This window comes from Pinus tabuliformis, chromosome X (assembly GCF_031772625.1).
Source record: "Pinus tabuliformis cultivar Carrire ecotype Pingquan chromosome X, CPIR1, whole genome shotgun sequence".
Lineage (NCBI taxonomy): Eukaryota > Viridiplantae > Streptophyta > Pinopsida > Pinales > Pinaceae > Pinus > Pinus tabuliformis.
The window spans coordinates 1,281,370,738-1,281,398,366 of NC_142308.1; the positions used below are offsets into that span (position 1 = coordinate 1,281,370,738).

Sequence of the window (27,629 nt, forward strand, 5' to 3'; positions counted from 1 at the left end):
AGGTGATTAATGTGTCTCCCTAAACCAAAATTAGAAATGCCTAGGAAACAACTCCTTGGTACCCTATTTTCAACACTCCCTCTTACCGAGGAAGGTCTTTCTCACCACTTTCATTTTGTCTCTGAAGAATACATGTTTGCCCCTTGGCAATGACTTGGTGAGAATGTTTGCTACCTGTTCATAAGTGGATATATACTCAAGCTTCACAGCTCCCCTCTGAACCCAATCTCTAATACAGTGATATCTGATCTCAATATGCTTTGACCGGTCATGAAATACTGGATTCTCAAAGAGTTTAATACAACTCTGATTATCACAGTATATCATCGTTGGTCTCAGCCTCTGACCAAATAAGCCAAAATGCCTCGCAACCTGTCTGACTAGTTGCCATATACTCTAACTCTGTGCTGCTCAATGCCACCGACCTTTGTTTCCTGCTGAACATTGACACAACAAATGAGCCCAATGAGAAACAACACCCGGAAGTACTCTTCCTGTCACTAGCACTGCCAGCCCAATTTGAGTCTGTGCAACCAATCAATCTGACTCCATCACACCTAACATAGTCCAGACTCTAGACCATAGTCCATTGTGCCCTGTAGGTATCTCAACATATGTTTCGCAGCCACCCAATGCACTCTCCCGAGCTCCATCATAAACTAACTCAATGTGTTGACTGCAAAACAAATATCCGATCTAGTGTTGACCAAATACATCAAAGAACTGATCAACTGACGATACAAGGTGGGGTTCACCAACTTGGAATCTGAAGCATGCAGCTTCTTCCAGTTGGTGATCATAGGAGTAGCCATAGGCCTGCAACCCTCCATATGGAATCTCCTCAAGATATCACCTGCATACCTGCCCTGGCCAATGAAGATATGCCCATCCTCCTACCAAACCTCCAACCCCAAAAAGTAATGCATCAATCCCATATCGGTCATATCAAACTCTGAAGAAAGATCTCTCTTGCAGTGTTGGATGAGTTTTTCCTCTCCTGTAATAAACAAGTCATCCACATACAGAACCAAAATGAGTGGATCATCACTAACCATAATAAAATAGAGGTTCGGATCGACATCACTCTTCTAGAAACTCAACTACTGCAAGTAGGCATTTATTCTCTCGTACCATGCCCTCGATACCTGCTTCGTGCCATACAAGGCTCTCTTAAGCCTACACACATGAGACTCCCTCCCATGCACCTCAAAGCCTTGTGGCTGCTCAATGTACACCTCTGTTGATCATTGGTTGTCATTGATGTCAAGCCAAGCAGCACCAGGGGCTACCCCAATATTGCAAGGGCATTTCAACTTGACAAATTACTCTATTTTGAGTCAAGGCTCTTCTAGATGGATTCTACTCGTCGAGATGTTGATATATGGCACGCCAAGTAACTCTTCACGGTTTGAGAGATATTCTCTCATGTTTGAAGTTAGTAACCCCAATTAGTGAGCTAAAACCCTATGGGGTTGTGGCATGGCACTCATAATTGCTTGTGGTCATTGAATAGTCAATAATTAATAAATCTTTTTGCTCCTAAAATCCCTCCAATGTTCACTTGTTGAGGACCCTCTCAACTCAAGACATTCATATAAATAGTGACCCTCATATCCTCCTGTAGTAGGGATTTTGTGGCTTCAAACAGGTCATCGTGGCATTTTCGCTATAACTCTTTTTCTGTGAAGCTTCAGAAGCTGAAATTAAAACCCATTCGAGTCGACATCTTAATGAACCTCGTGACCGAATTTCCAATCTTGGTTCGCTATATCTTCGGAGATATGATCTGAGGAAGGTAGGCTTTTTGCAGAATCCTAAATTCCATGTCAAACAGGTGACGTTGGGAAACTCATCATAACTCTCTCTCTGAGCATTGGAATCAGATTGCGTAAATATTCACAAAAAGAGAACGGACTGTAGTTTTTTTAGTAGTGTTTTCAGGGCCGAAGGTCGCAACAATGACACGTGGCACTTCGTACAAGTTCGCTCTACTGAACCAGTCTATAATCAGGTCATCGTGGTAGATTGGGCATAACTCTTTCTTACAGAATCCAATCTTGATCAGACCTATGGGGTTGGCAGGAGGACTCAAAGGGCTACCATAGGACGAAATTTCAAACCCTGGAGATCTGAAATTACATAGATAGAACAGATTCAATATCAAGTTCCTAGAAGACAAGAAAAAACATGCATTCAAGGATCACTGCAGTAAGGACCACACATCAACAGTCAAGGGTAAGTATCCTACAGCAAGGTATGTATGATTAGTGTTTACATTTGAATTTTGAGTATCATCTCTGACATATGTTTTTGCAGGACAACGTAAGTATATACAGTGTCTCAGTTATATCTCTATGTTTCTATATGTCACAATTAGTTTTTTTCAAATGTCTTATTCTTGATACTACACATTTTATGCTACATATTCTTGATGCTACACCAAGTTTGCTAAATCTATATGATGTTGTAAGTTCATGTTACTTGTATTGTCATAGTTTATAGAATGGTCTCTGTTGTTGTACTTAGAACTTGGTCCATCACAAGTCTACAGTCTGTTATCAGTTTTTATTGTATATATCTTTAGGTCAGTTTTGGATATATCCCTACATAGAGTCCAGGCCTATATCAAGAGTGGGAGTCTTTGTCTACTGCTGCAGCAAGTCAACAAAATAAGTGACAAGCACACTTCAGGTACACATTGTAATTTTTAATTTGTATCTATTCATTATTATGCACTTACATGTGTTTTGCAGGCAGAGGTAAGTTGAAGGGTATTTTGTTTTTTTGGATTGATTTCGCCAGGCAAATTTTGCATGCAAGTAGAAGAAGATTCAAGTACAACTTCAAGCAAGAATTCAAGAGTAGAAGTATCAAATCAAAGGAAGCATTGTAGCGGGACATCCTCTGAAGACATGACAGCCATCTGTATATTGTGAAGAAGTGTCAAGGCCAAGAGTCATCATTGTAAAGTTGTGAAAGAGTCATTTGTAAAAGCGCATCATTGGAAGAGTCATTATTGTAAAAGAGTCAATCTGCCTAGAGTCGAAGAGGCAGTGTTGGGAGGTATAGGAGTCACTGTTGGGATGATGTCATGGTTGGGTTGCAGATCATGGAGTGATTGGGTATTTGGTCAAGAACATGAAAATCATTGTACATCTTATTGTATCATGGATTGTTGTCCGTGGTTTGGGAATCCACAGTCTTGTCTTATTTCAGACATTATAGGGTGGAAGGGAGGTGTTAGGTAGGTGTATGAAGTCGCCTACATGTTGGGGCCTGTGAACACTTCAGGGTGGTAGGGTGGTGCTACGGCGAGTTGTGGCTCGCTAGGGTGTTGGGGCGTCCTTCCAATGGGAACTGGAGAAAAATGCTTTTCTAGAATTCTAGGAAGTTGCTGCTTTCATTTCAGCTAGGGTTGAAGATTAAAGGATTTATTAGAAAAGCATTCAATGGTTTTTGACCCGAAGGGGGTTTTCCACCTAAAATTATTGTGCCTACCTGTTCTTTTATTTACTGTTATTACTGCATAAACATTAATAATAATTGAAGATTAACTAATGCTCTGAAAAGATTTAAAAGTGCTAATTGCTAAGGAATACTGATTCACCCCCCTCTCAGTATTTCCAACAATTGGTATCAGAGCTTGGTTCCTTCAATAGCAGTGTAACAACTGGAAGGAGATCATGGAGTATACTAAGAATAGAGTTCCTTTGTTCAGTGGAAATAGCTATGCACTTTGGAGTGGAAGAATGCAGGTTCATTTGTTGGCGCAAGGATACAAAGTATGAGAAATTGTTGACAAATGCTTCACATTGACCCAAGATGAACAAGGTAAGAAAAATATGGTATATGATGCAAAGGCTAAAGATATTATTATCAGTGGGCTTATCGAATCTGTTTATCTTAAGGTATTGAGTTGCAAAACTGCTAAAGAGGTATGGGGCAAGCTTGAAAATATATATGCAGGTGACTCAACGGTGAAAGAAGCAAAGCTTCAAATTTTCAGGGCAAAATTTGAGCAACTCAAAATGAGGGAAGATGAAGATATTGCTACATACTTGCAGCGTGTTGATGAAACAACAAATGCATTGGAAAGTTTGGGAGAACCTGTTGAAATGAAAATTGTTGTCCGAAAGATCCTCAGAGCCTTGCCAGCAAGGTTTAACCCTAAGGTATTTGTCTTGGAAGATAGATTGAATCTCACCAATCTTAGCATAGATGAATTGCATGGAATTCTTACAGCATATGAAATGAGGATTGAAGAAGAGGATGGCACTTCTAACTTAGAAACAACATTTTCCGCATCCAAGAAGAATAGTAAGGACAAGTAGCCTTCGAAAGCAAAAATCTGCAGTTGTAAGGATGAGGAAAAGGAAGAAGATGAAGAAGAATTCTCAGATAAAAAATTTCCCTACTTCACGTGGAAAATGAGAACAGGTACGTGAAAATTAAAAGGTAAACTTCCATTAATATGTTTTGATTATGGTGAGGTTGGGCATTTTGCAGCCAAATGTCCTCACAAAAATGAGGTTGTTACGAATGGAAAGAAAGATCTTAGGAAGTTCAACAATCAAGGCAAGAAGAAATGGTTTAAGAAAAGTTTCTTCACCAAAGAAGATAGTTCCTCATCAGAAGAAGACAGTGATAACGAAGAAGAATTCAACAGAAGAGTATTGTTTATGGCTAAGCACAATAAGCAAGAGGCACCTGACGAAGAAGAAGAAATGACTGAGGTTGAATTTCAAAAAGAAGTGATCAAGGTTATCGTGGAGCTCAAAGTCGAGAATAAGCATTTCAACACTCTTGAAGATGAATTGAAGACAAAAAGAGAACATGTCCTCAAGCTTAAAATCAAGGTTGAAGAATACAAGTGAATTGAAGAATATCTCAGGAAAGAATTAAAGGAAAACAACAAGGAAAGAGAAGCATTGGAAGCTGAAATAGTTGTTCTACGAAAGGAAGTAAAAAATGGAAGAACATTTAAAAACTACACCAATAGTTCAAAGACTTTGGACGAACTCATCATCAACCAACGATCATACAGCGACAATACTGGTCTTGGTTGCAAAGAAAAATTCGAAAAGAAGTCGAGTCCTTTTATGACAATTAACGAAGATGGATATGCAAAATCTACCAAGCAGATAGATCTCTCAGCTAAATCAAGAGATCAAGACTCGTAGGAAGAACCTTGGAAGACAATTCCTCAAAGAAGATTTCCTCCCAGGTACCAACCTATCTTTTATGGTCATTGTTATTCATGTGGAAGGTTTGGACATAGAGCTGCAAAATGTCGCATGTATGTTTGGAATGAATATAATTCCAGGAGATCCTTCAGAAATGGATATTCCAGAACTTAGCATAATATCAACAAATTTGATCATTTGAGAGATGATGTCAAATGTTACAAATGTAACAATTTTGGACATAAGGCTAGGGATTGTGAAGTTCCAGACAAGTACAACTATTATTGGAAAAACCCTAGAAGCAAATTTGCAAGATCACCAGATAAACACCAAACGAAAACTTCTATGAATAACATCAAATGTTACAAATGTCATAACTATGAACACATAGCTCGTAACTGCAGGCACAAGATGGAATCGACCATGAATGAGAGGCTTTACAACAATAATAAGAAGGTTTGGATAGGAAAATAGTTACACGATGAACAAGTACAAGATGAGCAAGAAAAGAAAGAAGGAAATAAGGTCCCAACAGTTATGCTTTCACGATTCGTAACAGATTGTGAGGAATCAGCCACTGCTTCGGTTAATGACTCGAGTCAAGACAGTACGTTAAATGACACACTATTCTGAACAATTCAGCTTATTGACTCCTAGAAATTTGAAGATGAGGAGTCTATGCAACAGTATATGACACAAGTCTACAATTGACAGACAGGTAGTTTGAACAAGATGGCAATTTCATTACATGTTGAGGGGGATAAGAATAGTTGAAGTATTACACATTCAAGAAACGAAGCACTGACAAGCAATCTCTATGTGAAACTGAATCGAGATAACCTAACAATTATCGAAGTATATGTGGATGATATAATCTTTGGAAGCAGTGATGACAGATTAAGTAAAGACTTTGCCACAGAAATTCAAAGTGAGTTTAAAATGTCTATGCTTGGCGAACTAACATACTTTTTAGGGCTTCAGATTTCTTAGTAGGATAAAGGAATATTCATATATCAAACCAAGTACATCAAATAAATGCTCAAGAAATTCCAGATGGAAGATTGCAAGCCATTCCTTACCCCCATGGTAATAGGTTGCAAGTTAAACTTAGAAGATTCGTCAAAGGATGTGGACCAAAGGTTGTATAGATCCATGATTGGTAGTCCCCAATATGTGATAGCCTCCCGGCCAGATGTGATGCAGGCAATTGGACAAGTAGCACGATTCCAAGCAGCACCAAAATAATCTCATATTATTAGCATCAAAAGAATTCTTCAATACCTTAAGGGTACAATGGAATATGGTTTATGGTACCCCAAAGGAAATGATCTGGTTATCCAAGCTTATACAGATGCAGATTGGGCAGGAAGTGTTGATGATCGTAAGAGTACCAGTGGAGCAACATTCTATCTAGGTGGTTGCCTTGTTTCATGGTTAAGTAAAAAGCAATCTTCAATCTCGTTATCCACAACAGAAGCAGAATACATCGTGGTAGCAACTTGTTGTAATCAAGTTCTCTGGATGAAGCAAACCTTGCAAGATCTTCAAGTTAAGTTTAATGAGCCTATTCCCATCTTCTGTGGTAACGCCAGTGCCATCAGTATCTCCAAAAATCCTATGATGCATTCCAAAACAAAGAACATTCCGATCAAATATCATTTTCTTAGAGAGCAGGTCGCCGAAAAGAATATCAAGCTTGAATATGTTGGCACAAATGAACAAATTGTTGACATCTTTACCAAACCACTACCTCGTGAAGCATTTGAGTATCTTCGCCAAAAGCTTGGGATTCTCCCAAGTTCTCATTACAATCTTTCTCTTATCTAACTAAGTAGAAAGGGGGAGTGGAGGTGTGTACAGGTCCGTAGCATGATAGTTTGTCAGGGGGAGTTACCCTTTGCCATTGATGAAAAACGGGGAGAGAAGCCAATAAGAAGAGGTGTCATGATCGCAGGGAGAGTACTTGTGTTGCCATCAACGCCAAAGGGGGAGATTGTTGATCAGTGGTTGTCATTGATGTCAACCCAAGCAGCACCAGGGGCTACCCCGATCTTGCAAGGGAATTTTGACTTGACAAATTACTCTATTTTGAGTCAAGGCTCTTCTAGATGGATTCTACTCATCGAGATGTTGATATATGGCACGCCAAGTAACTCTTCACGATTTGAGAGATATTCTCTCATGTTTGAAGTTAGTAACCCCAGTTAGTGGGCTAAAACCCTATGCGGTTGTGGCATGGCACTCATAATTGCTTGTGGTCATTGAATAGTCAATATTTAACAAATATTTTTGCTCCTAAAATCCCTCCAACGTTTACTTGTTGAGAACTCTCTCAAATCAAGACATTCATATAAATAGTGACCCTCATATCCTCCTCTAGTAGGGATTTTGTGGCTTCAAAAAAGTCATCGTGGCATTTGCGCTATAAAAAAATTTCTGTGAAGCTTCAGAAGCTGAAATTAAAACCCATTTGAGCCGAAATCTTGATGAACCTCTTGACCGAATTTCCAATCTTGATTCGCTATATTTTCAGAGATATGATCTGAGGAAGGTATGATTTTTGCAGGCTCCCAAATTCCATGTCAAACAGGTGACATTGGGAAACTCGTCATAACTTTCTCTCTGAGAATTGGATTCAAATTTCGTAAATAGCCACAGAAAGAGGACGGACTGTAGTTTGTTGAGTAGTGTTTTCAGGGCTGAAGGTCGCAACAGTGACACGTGGCACTTCGTACAAATTCGCTCTAGTGAACCAGTCTATAATCAGGTCATCATGGGAGATTGGGAATAACTCTTTCTTGCAGAATCCAATCTTGATCAGACTTGTGGGGTTGGAAAGAGGACTCATAAGGCTAACACAGGACACAATTTCAGACCCTGGAGATCCGAAATTACGTAGATACAACAGATTCAATATCGAGCTCCTAGAAGGCAAAAAAAAGCATGCATTCAAGGATCACTGCAATAAGGCCCACACATCAACAATCAAGGGTAAGTCTCCTATAGCAAGGTATGTATGATTAGTGTTTACATTTGAATTTTGAGCATCATCTTTGACATATGTTTTTGCAGAACAACGTAAGTATATACAGTGTCTCAATTATATCTCTATGTCTCTATATGTCACAATTAGTTTTTCGGATGTCCTATTCTTGATACTACACATTTTATGCTACATATTCTTGATGCTACACCAAGTTTGCTAAATCTATATGATGTTGTAAGTTCATGTTACTTGTCTTGTCATAGTTGATAGAATGGTCTCTGTTGTTGTACTTAGAACTTGGTCCATCACAATTCCAGAGTATGTCATCAATGTTTATTGTATATATCTTTAGGTCAGTTTTGGATATAGTCTTGCATAGAGTCCAGGCCTATATCAAGCGTGGAGTCTTTGTCTACTGCTACAGCAAGTCAACAACAAAAGTGACAAGCACAATTCAGGTACGCATTGTAATTTTTAATTTGTATTTATTCATTATTATGCACTTACATGTGTTTTGCAGGCAGAGGTAAGTTGAAGGGTATTTTGTTTTGTTTTGGGATTGGTTTCGCCAAGCAAATTTTTCATGCAGGTAGAAGAAGATTCAAGTACAACTTCAAGGAAGAATTCAAGAGCATAAGTATCAAATCAAAGGAAGCATTGCAACGTGACATCCTTTGAAGACATGAGAGTCATTCGTATATTGTGAAGAGGTGTCAAGGCCAAGAGTCATCATTGTAAAGTTGTAAAAGAGTCATTTGTGAAAGTGTCATCATTGGAAGAGTCGTTATTGTAAAAGAGCCAATTTGCCTAGAGTCGAAGAGGCAGTGTTGGGAGGTATAGCAGTCACTATTGGGATGATGTCATGGTTGGGTTTCAGATCATAGAGTGATTGGGTATTTGGTCAAGTACACGAAAATAATTGTACATCTTATTGTAACGTGGATTGTTGTCCTTGGTTTGGGAATCCACAGTCTTGTCTTATTTCAATCATTATAGGGTGGAAGGGAGGTGCTAGGTAGGTGTATGAAGTCGCCTACAGGTTGGGGCCTGTGAACACTTCAGAGTGGTAGGGTGGTGCTAGGCTAAGTTGTGGCTCGCTAGGGTGTTAGGCATCCATTCAGTTGATTACTGAAGAAACCAAGGCATTGGGGCGTCCTTCCAGTGGGAGCTGGAGAAGAATGATTTTCTAGAATTCTAGGAAGTTGTTGCTTTCATTTCAGTTGGGGCTGAAGATTAAAGAATTTATTAGAAAAGCGTTCGGTGGTTTTTGACCCGGAGGGGGTTTTCCACCTAAAATTCTTGTGCCTACTGTGTTCTTTTATTTACTGTTATTACTGCATAAACATTAATAATAATTGAAGATTAACTAATGCTCTGAAAAGATTTAAAAGTGCTAATTGCTAAGGAATATTGATTCACCCCCCCTCTGTATTTCCAACAATTGGTATCAGAGCTTGGTTCCTCAATAGCAGTCTAACAATAGGAAGGAGATCATGGAGTATACTAAGAATAGAGTTCCTTTGTTCAATGGAAATAACTATGCACTTTGGAGTGGAAGAATGCAGGTTCATTTGCTGGCACAAGGATATGAAGTATGGGAAATTGTTGACAAAGGCTTCACACTGACCCAGGATGAACAAGGTAAGAAAAATATGGTATATGATGCAAAGGCTAAAGATCTTATTACGAGTGGGCTTATCAAATCTGTTTATCTTAAGGTATTGAGTTGCAAAACTGCTAAAGAGTTATGGGGCAAGCTTGAAAATATATATGCAGGTGACTCAAAGGTGAAAGAAGCAAAGCTTCAAATTTTCAAGGCAAAATTTGAGCAACTCAAAATGAGGGAAGATGAAGATATTGCTGCATACTTTCAGCGTGTTGATGAAACAACAAATACATTGGAAGGTTTGGGAGAACCTGTTGAAATGAAAATTGTTGTCCGAAAGATCCTCAGAACCTTGCCAGCAAGATTTAACCCTAAGGTATCTGTCTTGGAAGATAGATCGAATCTCACCAATCTCAGCATAGATGAATTGCATGGAATTCTTACGGCATATGAAATGAGGATTGAAGAAGAGGATGGCACTTCTCACTTAGAAACAACATTTTCCACATCCAAGAAGAATAGTAAGGACAAGCAGACTCCGAAAGCAAAAATTTGCAATTGTAAGGAAGTAAAAAAGGACGAAGATGAAGAAGCATTCTCAGATAAAGAATTTTCCTACTTCACATGGAAAATGAGAACAGGTACAGGAAAATTCAAAGGTAAACTTCCATTAATATGTTTTGATTGTGGTGAGGTTGGGCATTTTGTAGCCAAATGTCCTCACAAAAATGAGGTTGTTATGAATGGAAAGAAAGGTCCTCGGAAGTTCAACAAGCAAGGCAAGAAGAAATGGTTTAAGAAAAGTTTCTTCACCAAAGAAGATAGTTCCTCATCCGAAGAAGACAGTGATAACGAAGAAGAATTTAACGGAAGAGTATTGTTTATGGCCAAGCACAATAAGCAAGAGACAGTTGACGAAGAAGGAGACGAAGAAGAAGAAATGACTGAGGTTGAATTTCAAAACAAAGTGATCAGGGTTATCAAAGAGCTCAAAGTTGAGAAGAAGCATGTCAACACTTTTGAATATGAATTGAAGACAAAAAGAGAACATGTCCTCAACCTTAAAATCAAGGTTGAATAATACAAGCAAATTGAAGAATCTCTCAAGAATGAATTAAAGGAAAACAAGGAAAGAGAAGCACTGGAAGCTGAAATAGTTGCTCTAAGAAAGGAAGTAAAAAATGGAAAAACATTTCAAAACTACGCCAATAGTTCAAATACTTTGGACGAACTCATCAGCAACCAACGATCATATAGCGACTAGTGTTGGTTACAAAGAAAAATTTGAAAAGAAGTCAAGTCCTTCTATGACAATTAAAGAAGATGGATACGAAAAATCTACCAAACAAATAGATCTCTTAGCTAAATAAAAAGATCAAGACTCACAAGAAGAACCTTGGAAGACAATTCCTCGAAGAAGATTTCCTCCCAGGTACCAACCTATCTTTTATGGTCATCGTTATTCATGTGGAAGGTTTGGACATAGAGCTGCAGAATGCCGCATGTATGTTTGGAATGAATATAATTCCAGGAGATCCTTCAAAAATGGATATTCTAGAACTCAGCATAATATCAACAAATTGATCATTTGAGAGATGATGTCAAATGTTACAAATGTAACAATTTTGGACATAAGTCTAGGGATTGTGAAGTTACAGACAGTTACAACTATTATCGGCAAAACCCTAGAAGCAAATTTGCAGGATCACGAGATAGACACCAAACAAAATCTTCTATGAATAACATCAAATGTTACAAATGTCATAACTATGGACACATAGTTCGTAACTGCAGGCACAAGATGGAATCAACCATGAATGAAAGGCTTGACGATGAGAATAAGAAGGTTTGGAAAGGAAAACAGGTACACGATGAAGAAGTACAAGATGAGCAAGAAAAGCAAGAAGGCAATAAAGTCCCAACAGTTATGCTTTCACGATTCGTAACGAGGAATCAGAAGATGCTTCAGTTAATGACTCGAGTCAAGACAGTCCGTTAAATGACACAATATTCCGAACAATTCAACATATCGACTCCTAGAAATTTGTAGATGAGAAGTCTATGCAACAGTATATGACACAAGTCTATGATTGACAGACAAGTAGTTTGAACAAGATGGTAGTTTCATTACATGTTGAGGGGGAAAAGAATAGTTGAAGTATTACACATTCAAGAAAGGAAGCGCTGACAAGTAATCTCTATGTGAAAGTAGATCGAGATAACCTAACAATTATCGAAGTATATGTGGATGATATAATATTTGGAAGTAGTGATGACAGATTAAGTAAAGACTTTGCCACAAAAATTCAAAGTGAGTTTAAAATGTCTATGCTTGGCGAACTGACATACTTTTTAGGGCTTCAAATTTCTTAGTAGGATAAAGGAATATTCATATATCAAACCAAGAACATCAAAGAAATGCTCAAGGAATTCCAGATTGAAGATTGCAAGCCAGTCCTTACCCCCATGGTAACAGGTTGCAAGTTAAGCTTAGAAGATTCGTCAAAGGATGTGGACCAAAGGTTGTATAGATCTATGATTGGTAGTCTCCGATATGTGACAGCTCCCCAGCCAGATGTAATGCAAGTAGTTGGACAAATAGCACAATTCCAAGCAGCACCAAAAGAATCTCATATTATTGCGTCAAAAGAATTATTCAATACCTTAAAGGTACAACGAAATATGGTCTATGGTACCCCAAAGGAAATGATCTGGTTATCCAAGCTTATATAGATGCAGATTGGGCAGGAAGTGTTGATGATCGTAAGAGTACCAGTGGAGCAACGTTCTATCTAGGTGGTTGCCTTGTCTCATGGTTAAGTAAAAAGCAATCTTCAATCTCGTTATCCATAGTGGAAGCAGAATACATCGTGGTCGCAGCTTGTTGTAATCAAGTTCTCTGGATGAAGCAAACCTTGCAAGATCTTCAAGTTAAGTTTGATGAGCCTATTCCCATCTTCTGTGATAACACCAGTTCCATCAGTATCTCCAAAAATCTTGTGATGCATTCCAATACAAAGAACATTCCGATCAAATATAATTTCGTTAGAGAGTAGGTCGTCGAAAAAATATCAAGCTTGAATATGTTGGCACAAAGGAACAAATTGTTGACATCTTTACCAAACCATTACCTCGTGAAGCATTTGAGTATCTTCTCCAAAAGCTTGGGATTCTCCCAAGTTCTCATTAGAATCTTTTTCTTATCTAACTAAGTAGAAAGGGGGAGTGGAGGTGTGTACAGATCCGCAGGATGACAGTTTGTTAGGGGGAGTTACCCTTTGCCATTGATGACAAAGGGGGAGAGAAGGCAGTATGAAGAGGTGTCATAATCGCAAGGGGAGTACTTGTTTTGCCATCAATGCCAAAGGGGGATATTGTTGATCAGTGGTTGTCATTGATGTCATCCCAAGCAGCACCAGGGGCTACGCCAATCTTGCAAGGGCATTTTGGCTTGACAACTTACTCTATTTTGAGTCAAGGCTCTTCTAGATGGATTCTACTCATTGATATGATTCCGTTGATATATGGCACGCCAAGTAATTCTTCACGGTTTGAGAGATATTGATGTTTGAAGTTAGTAACCCCAGTTAGTGGGCTAAAAACCTATGGGGTTGTGGCATGGCACTCATAATTGGTTGTGGTCATTGAATAGTCAATAATTAATAAATCCTTTTGCTCCTAAAATCCCTCCAACGTTCACTTGTTGAGGACCCTCTCAACTCAAGCCATTCATATAAATAGTGACCCTTATATCCTCCTCTAGTAGGGATTTTGTGGCTTCAAACAGGTCATTGTGGCATTTCCGCTAGTTTTTTCTGTGAATCGTCAGAAGATGAAATTAAAACCCATTTGATATGCAATCTTGATGAACCTCACGACCGAATTTCCGATCTTGGTTCGCTATATTTTCGGAGATATGATATGAGGAATGTATGGTTTTTGCAGGCTCCCGAATTCCATGTCAAACAGGTGACGTTGGGAAACTCGTCATAACTTTCTCTCTGAGCATTGGATTCAAATTGCGTAAATAGTCACAGAAAGAGGACGGACTGTAGTTTGTTGAGTAACGTTTTCAGGGCCGAAGGTCACAACAGTGGCACATGGCACTTCATACAAGTTTGCTCTACTGAACCAGTCTATAATCAGGTCATCGTGGGAGATTGAGCATAACTCTTTCTTGCAGAATCCAATCTTGATCAAACCTGTGGGGTTGGTAAGAGGACTCAAAGGGCTACCACATGGCGAAATTTCAGACCCTGGAGATCCGAAATTAATAGATACAACAGATTCAATATTGAACTCCTAGAAGGCAAGAAAAAGCATGCATTCAAGGATCACTGCAGTAAGGACCACACATAAACAATCAAGGGTAAGTCTCCTACAACAAGGTATGTATGATTAGTGTTTACATTTGAATTTTGAGTATCATCTCTAACATATGTTTTTGCAGGACAACGTAAGTATATACAGTGTCTCAGTTATATCTCTATGTCTCTATATGTCACAATTAGTTTTTTTCGAATGTCCTATTCTTGATACTACACATTTTAGGCTACATATTCTTGATGCTACACCAAGTTTTCTAAATCTATATGACGTTGTAAGTTCATGTTACTTGTCTTGTCATAGTTGATAGAATGGTCTCTATTGTTGTACTTAGAACTTGGTCCATCACAAGTCTAGGGTCTGTTATCAATTTTTATTGTATATATCTTTAGGTCAGTTTTGGATATATTCTTGCATAGAGTCTAGGCCTATATCAAGAGTGGCAGCCTTTGTCAACTGCTGCAGCAAGTCAACAACAAAATTGACAAGCACAATTCAAGTACGCATTGTAATTTTCACTTTGTATTTATTCTTTATTATGCACTTACATGTGTTTTGCAGGAAAAGGTAAGTTGAAGGGTATTTTGTTTTGTTTTGGTATTGGTTTCGCCGGGCAAATTTTGCATGCAGGTAGAAGAAGATTCAAGTACAACTTCAAGGAAGAATTCAAGAGCAAAAGTATCAAATCAAAGGAAGCATTGCAGTGGGACATCCTTTTAAGACATGATGGCCATCCGTATATTGTGAAGAAGTGTCAAGGCCAAGAGTCATCATTGTAAAGTTGTAAAAGTGTCATCATTGGAAGGGTCATTATTGTAAAAGAGTCAATATGCCTAGAGTCGAAGAGGAAGTGGTAGGAGGTATAGGAGTCACTGTTGGGATGATGTCATGGTTGGGTTGCAGGTCATAGAGTGATTGGGTATTTAGTCAAGTACACGAAAATCATTGTACATCTTATTGTACCGTGGATTGTTGTCCCTGCTTTGGGAATCCACAGTCTTGTCTTATTTCAGTCATTATAGGGTGGCAGGGATGTGCTAGGTAGGTGTATGAAGTCGCCTACAGGTTGGGGCCTATGAACACTTCAGGGTTGTAGGCTGGTGCTAGGGCGAGTTGTGGCTCGCCAGGGTGTTGGGGCATCCATTCAGTTGATTACTGAAGAAACCAGGGCATTGGGGTGTCCTTCCAGTGGGAGCTGGAGAAGAATGATTTTCTAGAATTCTAGGAAGTTTTTGCTTCATTTCAGTTGGGGTTGAAGATTAAAGAATTTATTAGAAAAGCGTTCGATGGTTTTTGACCCGGAGGGGGTTTTCCACCTAAAATTCTTGTGCCTACTGTGTTATTTTATTTACTGTTATCATTGCATAAACATTAATAATAATTGAAGATTAAATAATGCTTTGAAAAGATTTAAAAGTGCTAATTGCTAAGGAATATTGATTCACCCCCCCTCTCAGTATTTCCAACACACCTCCTTTTGTATAATGCCATTGAGAAAGGTGATCTTCACATCTATTTGGTGAATCCTCCAACCCACCTCATCTGCTATAGATATCACTACACTAATGGAAGTGTAACGAGCAACACGTGCGAATGTTTCCTCTTAATCAACTCCCTCTACTTGTGAGAAACCCCACGCCAAAAAACAATCTTTGAACTTCTCCACACTACCATCCGTAGCATGTTCAATCTTGTATAGCTACCTGGAAGTCACCACGAACTTCCCTTTAGGTCTCAGCACTACCTCCCAAACATCATTCTTCATTATGGAGGTATACTACACCATGGCATCCCTCCAGATCTGTTGACCGTTGGCCTCCTCAAAACTAGCTGGCTCTGTCTCCACAACATCAGCCACAAAGCCACTCAACCTCTCTGGTGGTATGTTCTCCTTCACTAACCACTTGGGTTTCCCCACTACCTCTTAGGCTTCCTTCAAGGTCTCTCGAAGCCATCTTAGCTTCATCTTCCCTGTAGTAGCCTCTATTGAGAAATATAGGACAGAAAGATGAGATGATTTCTTTAGCAATGATAATTGCTTGTGAAGAATTTTTACTTTTCTTAATCAGGTTCTTATTATTATGTGTTCTTCTTCATCAACCAGCTAGCAAACCATAAAGAACAATGAGACAAAGGACACAAGATATAGGCTATCTGCCAGGGCCAAAACCTCTCCAAGCTTGAGAGGAAAACCCACCAAATTCTTCTTCTTATAGAATCTTCAATTGATGAATTCCAAGACTAAGACCCTTGACTAACAACCCCTCCAAGACCAAGTCAACCCTTACTTGTAGATGTTGCAACTTCTCCTTCTTTCTTCACCCTCGATCCTGCAACTCAAGTCTGAAGTTTTTGGCCTCTATCTCTGCAATTTTCGGCTACCTGTAGATGACTGCAATTCCCAGTGTGTCACTGAATTAGGGCTACTTAAGCCCTCCTTCTCCTTTGCTTGACTAGGGCTGGCTTCTTTATGAATTCGACCTTCAGTATGGATCTCTTTCTTGCCTTGATTCGACCCTCCTGTGATGACTGTAATTCAGTCTTATTGCAGAGATACAAACCCTGATCTCCTCGCACGTGTGAACAAAAAGTGGCCCAAAACAGATCTGTAATTGCTTCGCTCTTCCTTCGACCTTGATCTACTCTTCTTCGCTTGCATGAAAGGCTTCTTCTCCGCCCTAGTACTAGAATTGGTTGTGTGTGAGATCATATCTCTTGAATGAGGTTGAGTGCCCTATATATAGACTTCTTCCTCATGCTTGTAGGCTGACTTGACTTGATCCTAGGCCAACATGATTACTTGGAGTAAGCTTATTGCTCCATTTGGAAGCCGACTTGCTAGTAGTTCTTGGAATTGGTCTTGGAGGGTCATTTGACTCTTACAATGACTCAAATAATTTCTCTTTACAAAATGTAACATGCCCAAATGGGTCTTCAATACATGACAAAGACTCAATTGACTTTATGACTCAATGACCAATCCTAAGAGCTCACAATGGGAGCTTGATCTATAAAAATAAAATTCCTTGAGCATGAAACCCATGTCTCAAGCATAACAAAAATAACTTTATTTTATTTCTTTACATTAATTACATAAAATCTGTTGAAAATAGCAACATGGAATGATAAAAATAGAATCCATAAATTCCAGTGTAGTTTGTCCTTGAATTAAACTGAGAATTAAAATCGAATTTTATTCTCATAACAACTTGTAATAGTTAAATAGAGTGAGTTGACTTAGTTAACTTAGGAATTTCAAGTTGGAAATCTTTCTGAAGTCATGTATATGTTCTTCCATATTATAGGGGTCCAGGATGAGTTAAGTATGAGTGGTAATTAGTTAACTCAGTTTACTGAGTTAAGTCCAGTTAAATTAGTTCCAAACTATTTGAGGAACTAATAGTGAGTTAACATTCAGTTGATGCATTAGTGCACTTAACTAGTGCTACTCCAATTAACTTAAGATTCCCTCATTAGAAACTCATGCATGTCGATTATGAGAAAGACCCGGTTGAGACTAGAGTGCAAGGACAGTGTACTATTTGTTGTATAATTTTCTGAGTTGTAAAGATGGTGCATGCAATCAGGAAGTGAACCTAGAAGGGATTGTGCGGTTATGGATGAGGAATTTCCCTTTAAATACGGGTTAATTCTCTCAGGAATTGTGCAAAGAATTAGAAGCTTAGATGCTTGGGAATTTGGCTAAGTACTGGCCAAAGGAAGTCATCAGGCGGAGGATAGGAAATACTTGTGCAAGTTAAGCTCAAGGTTGAGTAGATCATATTGTATTTATCCAAATTCTTTGACCAAGGGCGCAAGGAAATAGGGAGCTTGGAGAGCAGAGAAGAGGCCTGGATTTGGCTTGAGCTTGCTTGTGAGCTGGGAGATTGATTTTACTGAGTGCTAGGATTGTTCTTGTGAGAACAAGCATTGTATTATCATCTTGGATTTCTGATTAATGCAATACAAATAGTGGGGTTTTGAGTTGTGGCTTTCCTCGGATATTTATTGTGTTATGTGCCATTGATTTGTCTTCCTCTTGTCGATTATTGTTTTGCTCAATCTTTATGTGTTTCCGCTGTAAAGAGTAGAAGTAGATTCTTGCCTCTTGTTTTAGTAGATTATATGAGATTTTGAATCTACGGGATTTTCTACATGGTATCAGAGCTTAAGAGAGTATAGAAGAGAAGATTTCGAAGTTTTGAGTTTTGGGTAGCGAATTCGCAAAGCAGATCTGAAAATTTTTGTGCAAAAAAAAAAAAAAGATCTGGATTCCTTGCGAAAAATACCCAAATTCAACAAAAAAATCGGTCGAATTGGAGTTCGGATGAGAGAGATATCACTGATTCAAAATCAGCGCTTTTTCCAGAAAATTTTGTGACGGCGGGATAGATGAAACAAATTGGTGTGCTAGCCAAGAACCTGTATGCACTAGAGGTAAGGTAAAGCCTTAAGGAGTAAGGCAAAGGTTAAAGACTTGGAGGTTGAGAGGGAGAGTAAATTACCTCTCAACATGCAACCCCAAAAGAAGCCTCGAAAACAGCATCAGGAAGTTGTGGAGCAGCCACAACTAGAGAAGCTGAGAGGAGACCGAGCGGAGAGATCCACTCAAATAGTATCAGACAATTGTGGAGAAACCACAATTGGAGAAGCCGAGAGGAGACTGATTGGAGGCGTCCACTCATGTAGAGACCTCCAGTAGGGGAGAATTTCGAGCCGAGTGGGCAAAGGGAGCACATGCAGCCATACCTCTAGGTGTGAGGTGGAGTGGTGTGAAGTGTTAGTCCCAAGAGAGATGAAATTGGGCAGGGTCCATTGAGTGGTTTTATCTCATGGATCATACCTTTCTACGAGAGCCCAAAGTACATAGTAGCGGGAGGAAACAATGGGATTGATGCAGTGAGAGATCAAAGTGACAGAGGCTAGAGTAATTAGATAATGAAGAAGCGTAGAGAAGGGTTGACAACAGTGCAAAAAGGAAAAGTCAACAGAAGCGCAGAGTTTTCAGTCGACAGAGACAATGGCAGTCAAAGACTTTAATGACAGAGGCATCATTCTGATTCAGGTTGGATTTTTTTTGTTTCTAGAGTTACTGGAGAAACAACACTAGAGAGAAGTGTTGCATGCAGAACATTCAAAAGGTTCAGGGTCGAGATCGAGTTGAATTCCTTTCTTGTTGAGAGGGAGTATTGAAAATAACAACAAGAAATAATAAAAATAGAATCCAGAAATTCCAGTTTAATTTGTCCTTGAATTAAACTGAGAATTAAAATCAAATTTTATTCTCATAACAACTTGTAATAGTTAACTAGAGCGAGATGACTTAGTTAACTTAGGAATTTCGAGTTGGAAGTCTTTCTGAAGTCATGTATATGTTCTCCCTATATTATAGGGGTCCAGGATGAGTTAAATATGAGTGGTAATTAGTTAACTCAGTTTGTTAAGTTAAGTCTAGTTAAATTAGTTCCAAACTGTTTGAGGAACTGTAATATCCCTTATCAGGAATATACCTCAAACACAAGCAAACTCCAACCAGAGATGGACTGGGAGGGCATTTACCAGATATGTTGCCTCTGAAAAGAGGACGAGATCCGGAGGCTACCTGGCCCTTTCCAGACTCTGTCTAATATAAGAGAAACACACAAGTGGTATAATAGCCAGAAGTGCTCAAGAGATACAAATAACAATGATGCAACATATAACAATAAAACCATAAGCAGATACTCAAGAAATGCAAAGAGAATGCTAAGCCATTTTATTATACTGAGTAATAAAATGAGTACAGGAGGTAATCAGGAAGATGGCACCTCGACTTGCACAAGGCAAGTGAAGAAATACACTCAGAATAGCAAAGGAATGGCCCCTCTCTGAACTGCGTCCAAGCTGCTGGAGAACCGTTGTGCTGTTACTGCTGCTAGAAATCAAATGAGGATTTGGGGTTGCTCCCCTCCTCAGAAAAGGCTAAAACTCTGGAATCAGATTCTACTCAAGAAACCCAGAAAAGCCCAAAAAGCTTTTTTGAAATGGCCGACCCCCGAAAATCACACCCTTGGGGTTCTACGCAGTCCCTCAATGCTCTGCGCTGCCACTGAATGAAACACTCCAGAAACCTGCCTGAAACCCCTGCCAAAACTCTCCAATATGCAAGGGCTGATCCCCTGCTCTACCTCTCAACACAAATCCTCCTGCAAACCCTCAACCCAGACTCCTGCCAGAAAGAACTGCGTCCTCCTCCCAGTGCTGCGTAGTCCTCCAAAACGCCGATGCAACTACTGCTGAAATGCTGATGAAACGACTGCTGGAATGCTAATGGAAATACCTTGCCCGAGCAGGCACTCGAAGTCCCCCGGGGCTAAGGGTGATATCTCTGAACGAAGACACTCAATGCACTAAACAATGCTAGAGACTAGCTAAACAGCCAGCATGCTCTAAGTCGAAATGACTATCACAAATGCTCATAACAGAATGATCAAAATGAGGGGGCTCCTCTCTCCTTTACACCCTTTGCCTCTCTCAATCCCAAGGCTCACCTCCTCCTGCATGATTCCTTTCTTGCCACGTGTTTCTTCCCTCCTGCGCAGTCCCTCCATGTGTCTATGTGGGCTCCATTTCTGCGTCCCCCTTTGGCCCCCTTAGCTCCCCTTTAAGTCAAAACGTTGTGCTACTAGGAAGCGACTTTTTATTCTAAAAGTGAGTTATGTCCCCCTTCCTCACTTTTTTATTTACAAATAACTATAGAAGGAAAAAATTGAACAAAATCGAATATTCCAATTAACGATGGCTAATTAGGAATATTACAGTCTCCCCTAGCAAAATGTTGCTTGTCCTCAAGCAACTGAAGTGATGAATGTTGCAAGATCTTCTCACTCTCCCAAGTGGCATCCTCATCTGGCAAATTCTTCCACCTCACCAAGAATTCCCGGACCATCCTACTCCGCAGCTGCCTCTCCCTGGTATCAATGATAGCCTTCGACTGCAATACCAAATGCCCCTCATCATCCATGGGTGGTAGCTCATCTATCACTGTCACCTGCTGCCCCAATGCCTTTTTCAGGCATGATACATGAAAAACGTTATGAATCTTGCTGCCTTGGGGCAGCTCCAACTCATATGCAACCTGTCCAATCCTGCGTATCACCCTATATGGCCCATAAAAGCGGGGCTTGAGCTTCTCAACCCCCTTCTGCTTCAGTGACGACTGTCGGTATGGCTGTAATCGTAGGTAGACCATGTCCCCTACCTTGAACTGTCTCTCCACCCGACCCCTGTCGGCATATAGCTTCTGTTGGTTCTGCGCTGTAGCCATGTTATCCTTGAGAGCTCGGAGGATATCCTGACTCTCTTGGATCCAAATATTGGCTCTAGGAGCCCTGCTATCACCAAACATCACGTCAACAAAAGATAAAGGATGATACCCATACAAGGCATAGAATGATGACATACCAATGGACATGTGATGTGAAGTATTGTAGCAGTACTTCCCCAGATGCAGCCACTTCAGCCATGCTCGCTGCTGCCCACTGACATAGTTACGCAAGTAGCCCTCCAGCCACTTGTTAACTATCTTTGTCTGCCCATCCGTCTATGGGTGATAACTGGTACTCGGTGTCAACTCCGTCCCCACCAACCGAAAAAGCTCCTGCCAAAACCCGCCCATGAAACGACTGTCCCTATCACTGACGATGGTCTTAGGAAGACCATGTAGCCTGAAGATCTCTCTAAAGAACAGCTCGGCCACTTGTGCTACTGTATAGTGTGCAGATATGGCAAAAAAAGTGCGTACTTCGTCAGTCGATCAACGATGACAAAGATACAATCCTTGCCCTGTACCATGGGCAACCCTGTGATGAAGTCCATCGAAATAATCTCCCATTTCACCTCCGGAATGGGAAGAGGCTGCAATAAACCCGCGGAATGGCTCATCTCTCCCTTGTTCCTCTGGCAAACATCGCACTCCCGGATGTGGTGGAGTACGTCCTCCTTGAAGCCCTTCCATGAGAACATCTCTCTAATGGCCTTGTAGGTTTTGGTAAACCCCTGATGTCCTGCCAATGGTGAATCATGTGATGCCTGGAGTATCTTCTTCTTGCACTGAGACCTCTCAGTCAAGAAGATCCGGTCCCTGTAATAGATGATCTCATCGACCACCCTGTACCTATCATCTGCCACCTGCCCATCCAGAACCTCACATGCAAACCTGTCCTTGGAGTACTCTACTAAGAGTCGAGCCCTCCAGTCTGTATCCAAGCTCATAAGAGACAACGTGGCTGGTCTACGTGAAAGGGCATCTGCTACCACGTTGTTCTTACCCTTGACATACTCAATGTCAAAGTCATATGCTTGGATCTTGTTGACCACTACGGGTCAACTACCCATAGCAGTACGCCCCCTTTTTCGCAAAAGGGATAGCGCTTGATCGACATGTCCGTGCCATTCAACAGCTTGATCAATTTATGTTGTAAACCCAGTCTACATGTATAAATTGTAAATAATCTTAGTAGATATGAGTTATGTATGTAAATTGCCTAGGTGGACCTAATTTTCTAAGTGATAATCTATGTTCCGGAAGGTTTTTTGTCTCACCGATCCATGATCGGCAGAGTTTTCCTTCAGCCTAACCCCAAAGCCGGAATGGATTTTGTCATTAGAATCTTAGGAGAATCCTAGTGTGTTAAAACTTAATCTGCTAGATTATAGTTGTGTCGCAGAACTAGGTGGTTTATGAGGGTCTATGTCAAATGGGTTTTCCCCCCTTTGGATGTAAAGTTGTAAAAGTCATGATGTAAAGTGTCTTGAGGGTTAAGAAATGTTTTAATCCCCTCATAAGTCCTAAGTCCTAGGTCCTAGGTGATTTTTCCAAAAGCTAAGTTCGAGGATCCATTTAAAAATAAATTTAAAAATTTAAAAAAAAAAAAAAAATAATAATAATAATAATAATAATAATTAATTAAAAAATTAAGAAAAAAAAATATAAATATTAATAAAATAAAGTAAAAAACCTAAAAATAATAAAATAATAATATTTTGAGTAAATAAATGCAGAATTTCAATTTTTTAATACATTAGAAATTCGACGAATGAGATCAAGAGATATCTTGATCCTCATCGACGGTCGAGATCATTTTGACATGGATCACTCGAACTAGCTGTTGGGAATTTTTCCTTTAAATAGGGTGCTAGGGGTCATTTGAGAGCATTGGATCTGTGAGTCTTGTGCTGAAGAAGCTCTCTTGTAAACTTTTTCTGGTGCTAATAAAGAAAGACTTTGGGGTTGAAATCTTGCTGGTGTTACTCTTTGGAAGTGCTGTGAGCTATTTTATTTTCTGCATGTTTTAATTTTCAGCCGTTAGTAACAGCTTATTGAAGAGTATTGTTGAGCACAGGGATCTTGTTCACTTGCTAGGGTTTGAATGGTATTAGGTTTTCAGAAGTAATGGCAGGTATCTCCATTGTTGTTGAGATCTAGTATTGTTTTTCTCTCTTTATTGACGGTTGAAATGAGCTATGCAGGAAACCCTTATTGAAGAAAACCAGTGGGCGTTTGGGGAAGTTCTCGGCTGAACCAGCCAACTCCCGCAAGCATTTTCTTGCAGAGCCCAGCTAGTTTTGATCCTGGGTTAATCATTTAGTTTGTTTTCTGATTTGCACGAAAGATTTCTGAAGTATTTCATAATAAATCTGGAATCTTGATAATATTACTGCTGATTATTGATAAATTTGGCTGTTGTAGAGCTATAATTTTGTAATTTTTGACCGGTTTGTAGGGTTTCATTTTAAATATTTGCATTTACTTTCCGGATTTTTGTTTTCCATTTGCAAGTCTGAGATAAAATTCTTGTGGAAAATTAAGTTCTGCAGGATCGCTGTTCTCACTGTCATATCATACATTTGCTCATTTCCATCAAACCCGCAGTTCTTTCTCTGCACGCTGCTATTCTTTCCAAAGCTGCCCATCCCTTGTCTGCGCCGGCTTGCTGTCTCTCTCTGTCAATTTACAACCTGCGTGGGCCTCCTCTCTTTCACGCTGCTGCCTCACCTATCCGCCCAGCCTTCCAGCTTTGCTGCGTTCAGTTCCACGCAGCCTTGGGAACTCGTGAGAACCTGCAAGCAAGAAAGGAAAGACACGCTGCTCCTACCACGCCTGGTCCTCACTGCGTCCTGCACAGAAAACTCCACTCTGCCTGTACGCCGCCACTGAGCCGTCGTTCCTCCCTCAGCAAATCCCCGCAGTCTGAAATTCGACTTCCCATCCTGCTTGCGTCTTTTCATCTGCCGTCTATGCATTGACTTCAAGCTCAGTTAGCTGGTTCTTCACCTGCGCTTACAAAAAAAAGAACGGTGAACAAAACACGTAAGGTAAACAATGAACTGTATGCGTGGGTAAAGAAATCACGTTTTACTTTTACGGACCAAGCAATTGTCACAGCGTGGGCGTCAGGGAAGTTTCTCAGTTTTAAATACGATCCTGGGTTCAAGATCTGCGCCATTAAAAATCGCTGCAAACTGCAAAACCGTTTCCTGTCCGCCGTCAAAGAAGATATGCAAGCCGCACTGTAATGGATCACGTTTTTTTTCTTGACGGGCCAGATAAATTTTGTTGTACGTAAACTCTTCTCCCTACCTGCGTATGAACAAGACGCCTTTGGTTTTCAGCGTAAGTGCAAATTTAAACTTTGATTTCTTAGATTACAGTGTATGGTACAGCGTAAATCGTTTTTTGTTTAGGTTTTACAAAGAAAAAAAAAATCAAAGTCGATTTTCATTTTTCCTCTAGTTTAGATTTCGGTTTTTTTTTTTTCAGATTCAAATCATAGTTTAGGGTTATCGTAAGTCTGTTTTTTTTGGATCTGATTTAGGTATATAAAAAGTTAAAATCAAAAAATTCAATTTTTTTTATTTTTATTTGTGTTTGATTTCTTACTGTAGACGTAAATTTTTATTTAGGCTTTGTTCTATTTTCATTAGATTAATTTTGATTTAGTTTTGAATTTATGATTTAGTTTTAAATTTATTTAAATATAAAAAATCAAAAAAAAAAAATTCCTTTAGATTAGTTTTAGATTTATTAAATTGTTTAGTTTTGTTTAGATTTACTTTTCTTTTAGATTTAGCTTTTGATTAGATTTTAATTTAAAGTTTTGTTTTGTTTTATTTATAAATAAAAAATTCATAATTTTTTATTTTTTTTAGACTTTAGTTAGCATTTTAGTTCTGTTTAATTTTAGATTTTAATAATATAAAAAATATATATATATATAAATATTTTGGGAAATATTTTTCAGTCTTGGCTCAGGGATTTATCGCGTTTCATCTTTTATGCTGAGGCTAAATTTGATGTAGGAATGAATGTTTAACACGCTTTAACGTTTATCTGAATGAATGTGATCTCTGGTTAGCATTTTACGTGGTTGTTTAATGCACTTTATCTTTCGAAATTTTAATTGCTGGAGTTAAACAATTATTGATTATCTCGCATGTGGTAAAAAGTTAATCTTTTTTTTGTTTGATGGTAAACGATTGTTAATGAGATCATTTTCCTGCAGCATCTGACAATTAGTCGTTTAATCATTCATTTCATAAGGCACTGGTCCATTAAACTTCATAAAATCAATTTAGTGTTGGTTTCCCTTCGTGTCTCCCAACCCAACTGGTTCACAGTTGGTCATCCATTTTCCTACAGGGTCTACCCCCCTTAGCTGCGGGAGACATGCTTAAACGGAGAGATCGGGGATCAGGGTGACAGCCCCCGGTCTGAGCGTTGTCGTGACAATCTGTGCGACAACATTTTTTGGCGTCGTTGCCGGGGATAGAGTTTTTCTGTCCTTGGTTCTTTCATTTCGAGCTTTTCGTGTTTCACTTCTTGTTCAGGTGGCGACTCCACTTCATATATTATCTTCAAGAGTGTATACTAGAAGACATCCAAACAGTCTGTGCAATCCTACTCCTGATCCTGAAAAAGTCCTCAGGGTATGATTACACAAACTCTCTTCTCGTACACTTCTTGTTAACCTTGGACAAGAAGCCCTCTCTGACATTCATTTGCTTTTTAAAGGTCAAGTTAGGCACAGCATCATGGATATGTATGCCCCTTGCAATTTTTCTAACATTCCAGGGTATCCCAATGCTATTCCATCAATTGGGATAGATAAATTGCCTAGCTTTCAGGGAGATAATGCTATTAGTGCAAATTCGCATCTAAGAGACTTTAGTATATGGATGGCTAAATATGCAAGATCTCCTGATTTCGATCATGAAGATGTTAGAATGACTCTTTTCATTTTAACCTTGGGGGGTGATGCTCATGAATGGTTTACTGAAAAGCCCCAGAATTCATTTGATTCCTTAGAATCGATCATTAATGCATTTAAAGAAAAATATGGAGATAAGAGAGAAGGAAGACACCTCGTAAAAGCTATTAGCCTAATAAAAAAGAGAGGGGTGAAACTGTTGAAGAATTTAATAAAAGGTTTAATGGTATTGTTAGAGAATTACCTCAAGACTATAAACCTACAGACAAAACTCTCCAAGATTTTTACATTGATGCCTTTAGTCCTGAGCCATCTTATGAATTAAGGCGTGCTAAACTTAATGATTATAGAGATTTCCAAGCCTTAGCTATAGAGCTTGAAAAGGACAAGGCCGCGTCTGGTAAGTCTGAGATCCTAGGTTTCGATAGGGCTGCTACGAAACTAAAGGAACCTAAAGGAAAAGCAATTCAAGAACCTGAGAGCGAGCTTGTTCTCAAATTGCTTCAAAAAATTGAAACCATGGAAATTAATCATAATAAGGAGATAACCACTTTGCAGAATAGGTTGATCCAAATGGAAAGAGCGCAAACGCAGAATTTTCAACCTCGAAATAATAATAATAGAAATAACAATTGGCAAAGGAAGGGTCAATCTAGTGAGCAGAGACCTCCTAATCCGCTAACTAATTTGGTTGATAATGCTCCTCCTTACTGTCGGGTTTGTGATGCTCTTCATGAAGAGGCCACTTGTCCCATCGTTAGAAGAATTTTAGATAATGGAATGTTTGGAACAGGTGATCAAATAAATGTAGTAGGCAGCAAGTTTCCTTTGTCTATGGATGATTGGATAGAGGTCAAGGAAAAGAGTCGTGATGTTATGAATCCTTCATCAACTTTTAGTATAAATAACCTTGAAAATGAAGATGACATTTTGGCTAGGTTATATGGTGAAAAACCCTCTCCCGAGCAAATCTTGGAAATTGCTAGAGATAAGGGTTTGACCTATCAGAGAAGGGATAAAGATCAAAGTGGGAATCAAATTCCCCCTCGAACTTTTAACCCTGGTGTAAACTCTGGATTAGATGTCGATTTGGGAAGTTGGTTTAACAATGCAAAAATCTGGGTTCCTGTCTCCGAGATTGCTAAAATCCCTTCCCAAAGAGACAAGTTACTAAAAGCTATTCAAGGTCCTCAAGTAAATACTTCTCAACAGAAGACTCGGGAAGTTGACTATCACGATGCTCCCATATATCTGCAAAGCTTAGATGCTGATAACAAAGA

General features: G+C 39.3%; 2 protein-coding genes across 4 annotated transcripts in view; one reads left to right on the plus strand and one right to left on the minus strand.

Moving 5' to 3' along the window:
- Window positions 1-27,629, minus strand: part of LOC149144721 (isoleucine--tRNA ligase, cytoplasmic-like) — a 739,557-nt gene that overhangs the window by 667,058 nt on the left and 44,870 nt on the right. The window lies entirely within an intron of this gene.
- The window catches only part of LOC149144722 (uncharacterized), a 31,224-nt gene continuing 7,623 nt past the window's right edge, over window positions 4,029-27,629 (plus strand). The window contains exon 1 of the mRNA XM_089448631.1: window positions 4,029-4,172. Within this exon, the coding sequence (XP_089304757.1) occupies window positions 4,029-4,172 (144 nt within the window). The remainder of the gene's footprint in view (window positions 4,173-27,629) is intronic.